General features: G+C 37.9%; 1 protein-coding gene across 2 annotated transcripts in view; it reads right to left on the reverse strand.

Annotated features, from left to right (window-relative positions):
- The window catches only part of ANKRD50 (ankyrin repeat domain 50), a 50,238-nt gene extending 37,908 nt beyond the window's left edge, over positions 1–12,330 (reverse strand). The window contains exons 1-2 of one of the 2 annotated variants that reach the window (XM_017852610.1): positions 12,032–12,330; positions 9,565–10,839 (exon numbers count right to left, since the gene is read on the reverse strand). In XM_017852610.1, the coding sequence (XP_017708099.1) occupies positions 9,565–10,076 (512 nt within the window). In that variant the 5' untranslated portion in view covers positions 10,077–10,839; positions 12,032–12,330. The remainder of the gene's footprint in view (positions 1–9,564; positions 10,840–12,031) is intronic. The other variant, XM_017852612.1, reaches the window with a different exon arrangement.
- Positions 12,331–12,376: the final 46 nt, after the last annotated feature.

Below are 12,376 nucleotides of genomic sequence, written 5' to 3' on the forward strand. Positions count from 1 at the left end.
AAAAGAGTAGATATATGTATGTTTGCTTTCCTGTTTACTTTCCCATATCACTGAAATGCTTTAGGGGATGAAAACGATCTATCATTTCCCCAACAAATTGCTTATAAGGATTTCTTCTCCTCTGGGGCCATTCATTTTTCCCTTTCAATTCCTGTGACTTTCATTGTTTGTGATCTGTGTCCCTCTAAGCAGCAACTTAACCAACATATCAACTGAGATTGAATTCAAGTTTTTTCTCCTTTCCAAATAAATATTAATTTTAAGTGATAGTCTCAGAAAGAATGATAGCTATTCCACAGATGAAACTATGGATTTATGGAAGAGAGGCAAAAGGTGACCTCATATGACTCTCATCAAATAACATAAATCTAATGCTATTCAAAAGATTTTCCACTTGATAAAAATTAATTTCAACATAAATTTCAAAAGATACAAATACAATAACCAAAATAGGGTTTAAAATAAATCCTTTTCACCTATAACTATATAATTTACATGTATAAATTGTACCACAAAAAATAACCATGGACTACTTAAAAACTGAACATGGCTAAAGCAGTAACAATTATCAGTGTGAACAAAATTATAATGTTTTAAATTAAAATATAAATAGTTATTCATTAATTCAAGAAATAATTACTAAGTTCCTACTGCATTATAAGCCCTGGATACAAAGAGGACAAGAAAAGCAAATACTCTGTTGATACCAATAGATGGGCAGAAAGTCAAAAGAAACAAATGCACAAAACAGTTCCAGATCATGACAGATACTTAAGAACATGACAGAAAATTAAGAACAAAGACAGCTAAACGGGGTGATGTGATTTAGGACAATGACTGGCCAGGGGACTTCTAAAGACTCAGTGAATAAGGAAAGCTCTCTGAGGAGACAATGTTAAAGATGGTACCTAAATGACAATAGGGCAAATAGCCATATAAAAATGTGCTGGCTGGAACATGGCCTATTTCAGAACATAATAAGGGCAATGTCGATGAAGAGCAATGTGCAAGAATAAAGCAGTACATGATAAGGTCAAGGCTAGGCAAGGGTAGACCATGTACATACAGCTTAGGATTTATTCTAAGCATAGTAAGAAGCCACTGTCAGGTTTTAAGCAGGGAAGTAACATGATCTGATAACTTTGCTTTGTGAAAATAAGAGAAACAACAATAATAACAAGAAGAGCAGTTAGGAGTTTAGTGCAGTAATAGACCAGGCAATAGAAAATAGGAGTAGTAGTGTTGGAGATAGAAAGAAGTAGAGGTATTTGTTTTATCTTGGAGACAAAACCAAAGCATTTAGTGGATTGAATGTAGATGACACATGAAATCAAGGAATCAATGGTGACTCCTATATTTACGATAAAAATTAATGACTTCCCATTTTAAATATTTAACTTTTGTATCGTTAGCTATTTTCACAATAGTGGTATATCATAAACACCCCAAAACGCTGTGGCTTAAAGTAACAATCATTTTAGCTTTCTTCTGCATCTCTGCTCTTCGTGATTTACTCTAGGGTTGGAGACAAGTTGCAGGTTGGGTCCCATCTGCTCCAAAGCTCTCTCCTGTTCCTTGGATCAGCAGCCTATAAAGATCTTGTCCTTCTCACTGTGGTGGCAGAAGCACGAGAAGACAAGCTCAACTTTAAGCTTCTGTTTGGGTCATGTCTGTTAATCCACTGGCCAAAGCAAACCTTAACGGCTGAGCCAGAATTAAAAGATAGAGAAATACACCTTTTTTTTTTTTTGAGACAAAGTGTTGCTCTTGTTGCCCACGCTGGAGTGCACTGGTGTGATTTCAGCTCACTGCAACCTCCGCTTCCCGGTTTAAGCGATTCTCCTGCTTCAGCCTCCTGAGTAGGTGGGATGACAGGCATGCACCACTATGCCCGGCTAATTTTGTACTGTTAGTAGAGACGGGGTTTCTCCATGATGGTCAGGCTGGTCTCGAACTCCCGACCTCAGGTGATCTGCCCACCTTGGCCTCCCAAAGTGCTGGGATTATAGGCATGAGCCACCGCGCCCCACCAAGAAGTACACTTTTCCTCTAGTGAAAGGACCTGCAATCTCTTATGACAAAGACCGCTAGTAGATAGAGGTACAAAGAATACAGGCAAAAATAGAGACAAATAAGAGAACTGTAAAAGGCTACCAGTTTCTGGAAAGTTTCAAATATTCTTCAAGATAACCACGAGGAATATGTAATTCTTCTTAATACTTAGCTCTAGTAAGCAATTACATCAACATTTTCAAATTCTACTTCATCATTAAAGACTATACTTAGCTAAACACGTGTATAGTAGAGAGAAAATGGCATTAGAAATATTTCTGAGATTAGGTTAGCATAATAGATATGGGTTTGAAATTTAAAACAATGAAAATTATATGGTCAAAGACACTACTAAAACAACTAGAGGGTAAAGACAGGCAACCAATTGGAATACACTTCAAAGTGATTTGTTCATTTGTTTGTTTATAGAGATGGGGTCTCACTGTGTTGCCAGGCTGGTCTCGAACTCCTAGGTTCAAGCGATCCGTCCACCTCAGTCTCCCACATGTGTGAGCAACCACACCCAGCCAAAGAGATTTTTAAAAACAAAAAATAAGTATTTAGTTACCTTATTTCATAAAAATCAAACTATTTTACTTCACAAAATTGAAAAGGGCAACATTGCTAAAATCAAAGTAGAGACCTAAATGCAAACTGCAAAAAAATCAAATCCTCAACATATATCAAACAAAAGCTTCATATCTCTACTGTTCATATAAAGGTTTTACTAAACGCTAAGAAAAATAAGAATGTTCTCACTTGTCCATGCTCCCTAGATGCTTTAATATGTCTCATAGACTTAAAAATAATTCTTGAAAGAATGAAAGAGCATAATGTGCTCTGTTGAGGTTATAGAAATACACGTTAGATGAGGCATAACCAAATCATTAAAAGTTTCCAAAGCTAAGCAGAGAAATGTGAATTTGTTATGTGGGTTATCACAGGCTCAGAGGAATATCCTAAAGAAAACACTGTTTTAGTATGGCTAATTAGGCAACTGTGAGAAAAATGAATGAAGTAAGTAGATCAACTGGAATGGGTGAATAAAAATTGTAGATTAGGATAAATGAATTCAAGGACTATCCCAAGAAAAAGATTAAATATTTTAGAGTAGAATATTATGACAGAAGACAGTCAAAGAAAACTCTAGAATCCAGCCTAGGACAGTGCTTCTCAAAGCACTCTAATGCACACAGGATTCACTTAGGGATCTCATTAAAAGGCAGATTCTGATTCCCTAGACCTGAGAGTCTGCATTGCTAACAACCTCCCAGGTGACGCTAATACTGATGATCCTAAGATCACATTGTTTAGTAGAAAACTGCCTAGAAATAAGAATAATTATAGAACTTAGATAAGGCGTCAGTTTTCCCATATTTCTAGATAATAATCAAGCTTCCTATTATATGCTTTCTTATCCTGTTTCTTCCTTCTTAGCACTTACCAAAGGTGTGTTCATAACATGTATTCTTGTGACTATTTGTTCAATGTATTTTACCTCACTTAACTTAGTGTTCTGCTTGTCTCAACACTTTAGCCCTAACACTTAGTACATATCTAACACATAGGTGACACTGAATACTTGATAAAAATAAATAAATCATCAATGAATAGAAATGCTTCAAGAGAAGCTAGTTTAAACATAGGTTAGTGAGGGACTACCAAGTGAAAGGATATATATTGATCAGAATGATAAGCAATTTTGATTGCTATCTTATGAGCAATCAAATCTGCATCAACAGCTTTATCTATGCATTGGTAGCCATGTAAGTAAATAAAATAATTAAAGGCATATGTGCAAAGAGAGAAGATCTAAGCTTGTGGGGCGAGAACGCAGAGGAAGGTCCACCAAAGAACCGAGTGAGTGGGAGATTCTGAAAGAAAAAAGTGCAAATAATGAAAAAAATACCTAAAACACATCATGTAAAGGACAAAGGCAAATTGAGCAATACGTTCACAGGCAATCATGCATAAACATCTTTCTGTAAATGTGTAGAGATGAAAGTTAGATTTCAGTAAGCTAGGAAGAAACTGATGGGGAAGAGGAAGGGAAACTGATAGGGAAGAGGAAGCAGCACTTGCAGATACAAACTCTAGACAGTATGAGAGCAAATTCTGCGAGTGATAAAAAATATAGCATTTTTTTTGGAGGAATAGAAAACATATTTGTCTTTGAAAATGACTATAGGAGCCAGGCTGGCACATGTAAATACATGAACTGGTCCTAGTATAGAATAATAGAGCATAGTGAAGACTGAACCAAATTAGAGCATGCAGAGCTCATAAAAGACAGCAACTGACTTAAGTCTTTAAGATTACTGCCTCAAAGGAACGAGAACCCAGTATTGTCAAAATTTCTAGGTGTTTTTTTTTTTTTTTTTTTTTTTTTTTTCCAAGAAAAAGCAAAAATTTGGATATGTATACGAAATTTGCTGCATTGGGAAAAAAGCAAAACAAAACAAAACAAAATACTCAACTTGTAGAGCACCACTTCACTCTCTCTGGTCTAAAAGGAATCTGAATTATCAAACAAATTAGATTGCAGAACAGAACTAAGAATGTGGCTGACTTCAAAGTTCTAAGTATGCAAACAGGAGCAATATGTTATGCCATTAGAGCAGAAGCGATTAGAGGTTGAGGACTGGTTCAGCAAATGATAAAGAGTACCAGGAACCAAAGGAAGCAGCACTTAGATTGAAATATAAAAGGAACAGACAAGCTAGAGTAAAAAGAAAAGATTTTCAGAAGGAAAAGGGAGAAGATTTGAATAAAAGGAAGTTTGTATCTTGAAGTAGAAAGGATATAGTTAAAAGCTGGAAACAATAGATCATTCAGTGAAAGGTGATGATCTTTAGGTTAAAAGACAAACATGTAAAGTTTTGATTATAAAATTATATTGATTAACTTATTTTATTTAAAATTTGAATAGTAATGGCACTTTAGAAGGATCTTTTAATTTGACAATACTTAAGAATAGATAATGACAGTCATCTTAAATAGCACTAGTTATACAAGATTGATTATGAATGTAATATATTTTGCCTTGAAAACATACAAGTGAGGGTAAGAAGGAGGCGCACATTCCAGCCCCCTTCTGTTCTTGGCCCCTTTGTTGAGTGTGCCAAAAATACTTGGAGCTAGTTGAGACAGGAGATAGATATCTGGCCACTTAAAACTATCTGGACTAATGCCATATTAATATATGCTAAAGAACAGACAGTAGGTTAATAAATTAATAATCACTTTACCAGTCTGGTCTGCATTTAAAACTGACCTAAATCATGTAACATTTCAATTTCCTTTCTTGTTTAAGAGCTTCAGCCTTCTTTCAATTAGGTTCACACATATTCTAGATAGGCAAGTAGCATTATGTACTCATTCAAAAGACAGTCATTTAACAATTATTATATGCAAAGTGCTATATACAAAGCACCATGGGAAATATAAAAAATTCATCAGTCATGAATAATGTCATGAAGAAGCATATGCCTAATAGGGAAGATAACAAAAGATATATGCATAAATAACTACAACACGGCTGGGCACAGTGGCTCATGCCTGTAATCCCAGCACTCTGGGAGGCAGAGGCAGGAGAATCACCAGATCAGGAGATCGAGACCATCCTGGCTAACACGGTGAAATAAATCCCGTCTCTACTAAAAACACAAAAAATTGGCCGGGCATGGTGGTGGGCACCTATAGTTCCAGCTACTCGGGAGGCTGAGTCAAGAGAATGGCATGAACCTGAGAAGCGGAGCTTGCAGTAAGCCAAAATCGCACCACTGCATTTCAGCCTGGGCAATAGAGTGAGACTCTGTCTCAAAAACAAACAAACAAAAAAAGTGCAACATAAGCTACAAACCTAAACAGATATAAGTGAAGATCCATAAATGCTCCCGGAGGAGGTAAGATTAGAAAGAATATTCAAACATTCCCATTTGACACACAAAACAAATGTCAGTATTTGGTCTCCCAGTTTGAATTCTTTTTCTAACAAGGCATACTGCCTTTCATCATTAGCACAAATTTTCTATTAAACTCTCAAAACTTAGAGTTACTCATCTTTAACTCTTTATAAAAATTTTACTCCATTTACACTTAAGCCATGGTATCCCTGAAAATGTTTAATTCTTCCTGTTAACATTACACAGAGCAAAATATTTTTACCCAACACAGGAAAACTGACATCACGTATCTGGTCCTGCAGACTGTTAACAAGAAATAAAAGTGAGGTAATGACATACACTAAGAACAAAAATTTGTATTTCCCTGCACCACATCCTTTCAAATCTCCAAAATGACCTTTCTGTTCAAAGTCCAGAAAGGTGTTTCTGGTTGAACAAAATAGCTATCTTCTAAACCAGTCACAAATCCTAATGCCACTACCCTCCACCCCTCACTAACTTAGATGCTTCAGCTTTTTGTCAAAAATAATTGGAATGTTTTACAATTATAGGGCTATTAGGAGTCCATCTCTAGAAAAGACACAGTCAATGCAAAATATACAAAATTTTGCACTGAAGGCCTAAAGGGGGAGGCAGAATTAAAGAAATCAGCCTTTGGCTCTCAAAATAAGTAAAAATATAAACATCAACTTAGTTTCAGCAATGAGGAAATAAAATATTGTAAACAAATTAACAATAGTATTGTACTTTAACATTACAGATACGAAAATAAAATGAAAAAAGATATCAATGTGTCTTCACATCATTCCCTTTAGGAGATCACAAAATTCTATTAATGTTTAAATGTTCATGTGTTTCATGAACACTATAACAAGTATTTACTCTGATGGTTATTTCTCTTTATATGAATAAGATAAATATTAATGTTAGAATTTGAGTTCCATGAAGGCAGAATTCTGTTTGTTCTATTGCCTCGTTTATCTCCAGCTGAAGTCTACCTAGCACACAGAAGGTTCTTAATAAATAATGCAGATGAACTATGCTTAAAACACATAACACTCTCATTATTTGTCATACAAATTAATGAATGCCAGAAGAAATTTTGTGACAACTAAATCTAAGAAACTATGGAATATACTATACCATGTCAGAAGGGAAGAAAGTGGCAATGTTTCACTAAGATGAAGTTCCTTTCACTCTTCCTTAATTATCATGAACTAGTGATTAACAAATTACCATTTAGCCATAAAATTTCATGTATTATGTATTCTATCTACTATCATTAGGCATAAAAACAATTAAAGAAAACTAGGAAATAAACTGAAGAAAAGTGGATTTAAAAAGCATCCAGTAAATAACTTCTCTGCAATTTCCCCAGCTTTGTGAATCTGTGAATAACAGAGTTTTCATTACCAACTTTCTGTAACTATTAAATTGTTCCACACATGAATACAGATGCTCCTTAACCTATGATGGGATTACACCCTGATAAACCCATTGTATGTTGAAAATATCTTGAGTCAAAAATGCATGTAATAACTCTCAACCTACCAAACATCATAGCTTAGCCAACCCTACCTTAAGCATGCTCAGAATACTTACGTTAGTCTATACTTGAGCAAAATCATCTAACACAGTTTATTTTATAATGAAGCGCTGAATATATCATGTAATTTATTGAATACTATATTGAAAGTAAAAAACAGAACAGTTGTATGGGTGCTCAAAGTAAGGTTTCTACTAAATACATATTGCTTTCTCACCATCCTAAAGTCAAAGAATCTTAAGTTGAACTACCATAAATTGGGAAAAGTCTGTATATGAAATCATCAATATTAGCAGAAATTTAAAGGTTAAAAGTAATAATACAAAAACTGGTTTTGGATTTAGTTTTTGTCAAAAGCGAAAATAAATATTTTCCTGTTATTTGCTTACATTTATCAGTTTTAACGCTGACTTTGATGGCTAACAACAAAAGATAATAGATTTGCCTTGAGTTTTATTGGACTAAATTTACACATTATAGAGTCTACAAGAATATCACACCTCTCAAAGACACATCCCTTTGGCTGACTTTAATAAATCCCTCCCATATTTGAATTCTGTACCATCCCTAACTCATTCTAGAATACCACTCCCTCTATCACTATATGGGTAATCTGAAAACCCACACTCAAACCACACTATGACACAACTCCTGTTCTCCAGCTTTGCCACACATAACCTTCTAAACCCCTCCTCTTCCCATCAAGTCCTCCAAAGAATTTCTAAGATTACTAACACATATACACACATACATACATACACTCACACACACACATATTTAAAATCTCAGCCCTGCCATTTACTAGTCTGTAACCTTGAACAATTTACTTAGCCTCTCTGTACCTCAGTTTCCTCATCTATAAAATGGGAATAGTAACTACCTCACAGGATTATTATGAGGATTAAATGATCTAATATTTGTAAAGCACTTAGAATAATGATCGACACATACTGCTTACTATAATTACTATTAAATATTTTCAATATTACTTCCAATTTCTTAGATTTGAGGACATCATAAAACAAACATCACTCTTTTAGAGTGTTTCAAATCTCTCCTAGAAACACACTCACGCAGAAGTGAGCCACACACACACACACACACAAACCTCCAGTGCACAGTATACCAGAATCTGGAGAACAAACTTTTGCCCATTAAGAATGTTATTGTAGAGAAAAAGCTTATGGCAAAATGGGTAATTCAAGCAGAAGTGAGGCACAAACTAACAATTTGCCTGCTACTTTTACAATGAGCAGAGCCATGATAAGCAAAACAAACAAACAAACAAAACAAAAAAAACAAAAAAAACAAAAAAAAAAACGTGTTTTCAAGGAATTATGTTTTCTTGAGCAGATTTGAATCTGAAACCACTCTGGAAAGCAACTTGCTCACTTCCTGGACCAATCCAATTACCATGGAAAAAAAGCTTAGCTGAAGTTAGGAAAAAAACACTTTCTTTGTACCACTCACTAAAAGTAAAAATAGTAAGATGATCCCAAATTTTCCCTATTTTATAAATTCACATATTTCAAAATATCACTCAGCTTTTCAATTATTTAATAGGAGAATAAATCCCAAAACTCATCAGCAAATTTTCTTCAGATTCTCAGTGGCCAATAATCTCCGTTAAAGAAACCCTTTCTTATTTAAAAAAATACTACTCCTAATAGGAAAAAAAAAAAAAAAAGATACTAGATGCTATACTGATGATTACTCTAAGTTCAGTTCACCCTCTGAAAAGGTAACCTATTTTCAGACAGCTAAATGTGCTTCTCTACCACAAGAACAAATTTCCCTTATCATTTATAGGCAATATAAATAACATTGTTATTAAGTAAAATTCAGATACACTTTTAATCCATATGCTGTGCAATACCAAAACCTAGATTTTACTTTCTTTGATATTCAAAGTGAACAGGTATATTCATAACTTCAGATTAAGGCCAAATGTACAGCACTAGTAAAAGTAACCCACAAAGTTAAAAAAAACAAAAAACTACAACTAAAAATTAATTTAATTTCAGCATAGAAATCTGAACACCATGACATTTTTATTGTTACCTTTTAAATGCTTCGGCTGGGTTTCTCTCGCACTCCCCAGGTTGTAAAAGGCTTTGGACTGCTGGATCCCTTAGCTTGTCCTCATATCCTTGGAGTAGTCCACTGCGGCAGATCTGGGCTACTAGACCTCTAATAAACCCTCCAACACACAAAGTGTCAGAGTCCTGGGCTTTGCAGAAATGAAAGGCCAAAGCTTGGCGATGTAAACCTCTCTGCAAACTTGTAGGTGAACTTGGCCATAAGAGTTCAGTACATAGGGCCGTCTTGCCACTGCCAGGCCCTCCTACCAACAACACACCCCAGGCAGCTCCCTTTCCAGAGACACCACTAGCATTATTCCCAGAATTCATTACAAGTGATGGTGCATTGACAGTACTATTGCAGCAGTTACTTTTCTCCTGGAGGCAATGCTGAAGCTTGTGGAAAACCCACTCCCTACAGTAAAACTGCTTCCCTTGCAGTAAACTGGTTTGAGCCATTTTGCAGACTTTCTCTTCCCAAGGATTAGTCATAATAGGTTTTTTATCTTCATTTGCTAGAGTCTGGATACATCAACACAGGTCTTTCCATCCATTATGACATAACTTGCATACTAAGTTGACTCGGAATGACAAGAGTAACTAGTTACAGTAAAATTCAACAGCCACAGAGTTCATCTGTCAACAGAACGTGCATGACTTTATTTGGTTCCTTATTCTTGATCAGCAGTCTATGTATTAGTTGAACTGAGGGAGAAACGCCTGATTCCACAGCTCAGCATCACTTTTCCTATATCTTAATGAATCACATAACTCCATGGTTATAACTGGAGTTTATGTGATTGTGGATGTTTCAAGAACAGAGATGAGACAATACATCTGGAAAACTAAAGAAAAAACCCAATCTTTCAATTTATACAAAATACTTCTCCAGATTCCAAGTGTCAATTCTGCATCTGACAATTAGATTCAGAAAAGAGGTCCATTGCATTAAATGGCATCAGGAGATTACATTTACACGGTATGAGGTACGGTATGTAAGTAGCTCTGTATTTCTCGTTGAAGGATGATCACTCAAGAGTACTAGATCTTGCCAGTTTCAGGCATCTGGGCAACTGCCAGGGAACTGTTTCAGATTATAGTTTCTTATGTGGCAGAAATGACAGACCACTGTTAACACTTTCTTAATTCAAAGCATTCATAAAATGCATTTTTCAAGACAGCAGATTCTTAATGAACCTGTTCACAGGTTTCTTGGTTTTAAGATGTCCGGGTAATCAACAATTTCCACAAGTAACTAAAATAAAACAAACAAAAATACCTCAGTGCAAAATATCATATGTTAAAAACGTATTAAGGTCAATAAATGTTGCAGTGTACCAGTTAACGTAATCTGAAAATCCACTGCTTCACCTTTGGCACTTTCAAAAGTTGGACAAAACCCCTGAAATAATCACATTCTCCTTTCTGCATTTTTCTTCCTTGTTGTTATGCTTCCCAAACAGCCACATTTTAATCAAGTTACCCAAGATTTTTGCAACTTCACTATAGCAAGGGGGGGGGGAGATACTTTATGCACATACAGTAACACCCTTAACTCCAGCCAAAACGCTCATTCACAGTAGACTGGTAGAACAGCGCCAGCTAAGGAAGCTCTATTAACTTACACAGTCCAGTCAGTCAAGGACTGTCTACTCCTCCAGCCACACTTCTTTGTTGATAGTTTGCAAAAATCTAGGGGAGGATTACCAGGGTTGCAGCTGGATGGGAAACGGCTTTAAAAACAACAACAACAACAACAAAAAAAAAAAACGATGGAAGATGATTGTTCCTATACAGAATGATAAATCAAACACAAGTAAAATGTGAATCCTTCCTTCCTCTAGGCCAAGGATGGAGGTCAGAGATAAAATCTACCACTCTGGCCGGATAAAAGGCTGCTAGGGAGGAATTCCTTCCAAGACAGAAAAAGGATAAAGAGTAGAGTGCTTCGGTGCTAGTGGGTGTCTGCCCAAAGGTCCGGCCTCCAGTTTCATCTGACAGACAAAAGGAACTCCGGGATTCCCAGCGCCGGGCACCACCTCGGGTTTGAACCGCCCAGACGAGCCACAGGGGGGCCACCTCGGAGAGGCCACGAGCTAAGGTGCAGCCTCCACACCGAGGTCTGCCCTTCCAGAGGCTGGGAGCGCCTCTGCACCCAGCCCCGCACCGAGACTGGGGTGTGTCTTTTGAAGGGGGAGGGGGTGACCAAGGTCCTTGCCAATCCCAGACGAGGGGTCGCCTCCCGGTCGGCTTCCGCCTCTGCACTCCCGCCCCATGCCCCGCTCCCGCTCCCACCCGGCCGACGGCGGAGCGAGGGAAGGGGGCAAATCTGGGTCTCGAGGCTGGAGAGGGTGGGTGGTTGGGTCAGGTTCAAGCCCCGGCCTCAGCCTCCCAGCTTCCAACCCGAGGGAGGGGCCTCGCTTCCACCGCCGCCGCCCCCCGGTTACCTCGGCCCCAGCCGCCGCCGTGGCCGCAGCCGCCGCCGCTGCTGCGGACTCTCAGTCTCAGACACTTGCTTAGCTGAGAAGTCGCCGCCAGCAGCGCTCCCGGGACTCCAACTGCAGCCGCCTCCTCCGCCGGGCCCGGGGCACGCTCCCAGCTCCGGATCCTCCTCTTGGCCCCCAGCGGCTGCCAGTTCCAGCTTTCCCAGCAGAATCGGTCGTGCTCGCCCCAGCCCCCACCGGCCAACCGCCGCCGCCGCCGTCAGGGCAGTGACTGTCTCAGGCAGCCCCCGGCCTGCCGGCTCCGCCCCGCCCCGCTGCCCCGCCCGACCGGCCCAGGCCCCGCCCAAG

This window comes from Rhinopithecus bieti, unplaced genomic scaffold (genome assembly GCF_001698545.2).
Source record: "Rhinopithecus bieti isolate Rb0 unplaced genomic scaffold, ASM169854v2 scaffold_33326, whole genome shotgun sequence".
Lineage (NCBI taxonomy): Eukaryota > Metazoa > Chordata > Mammalia > Primates > Cercopithecidae > Rhinopithecus > Rhinopithecus bieti.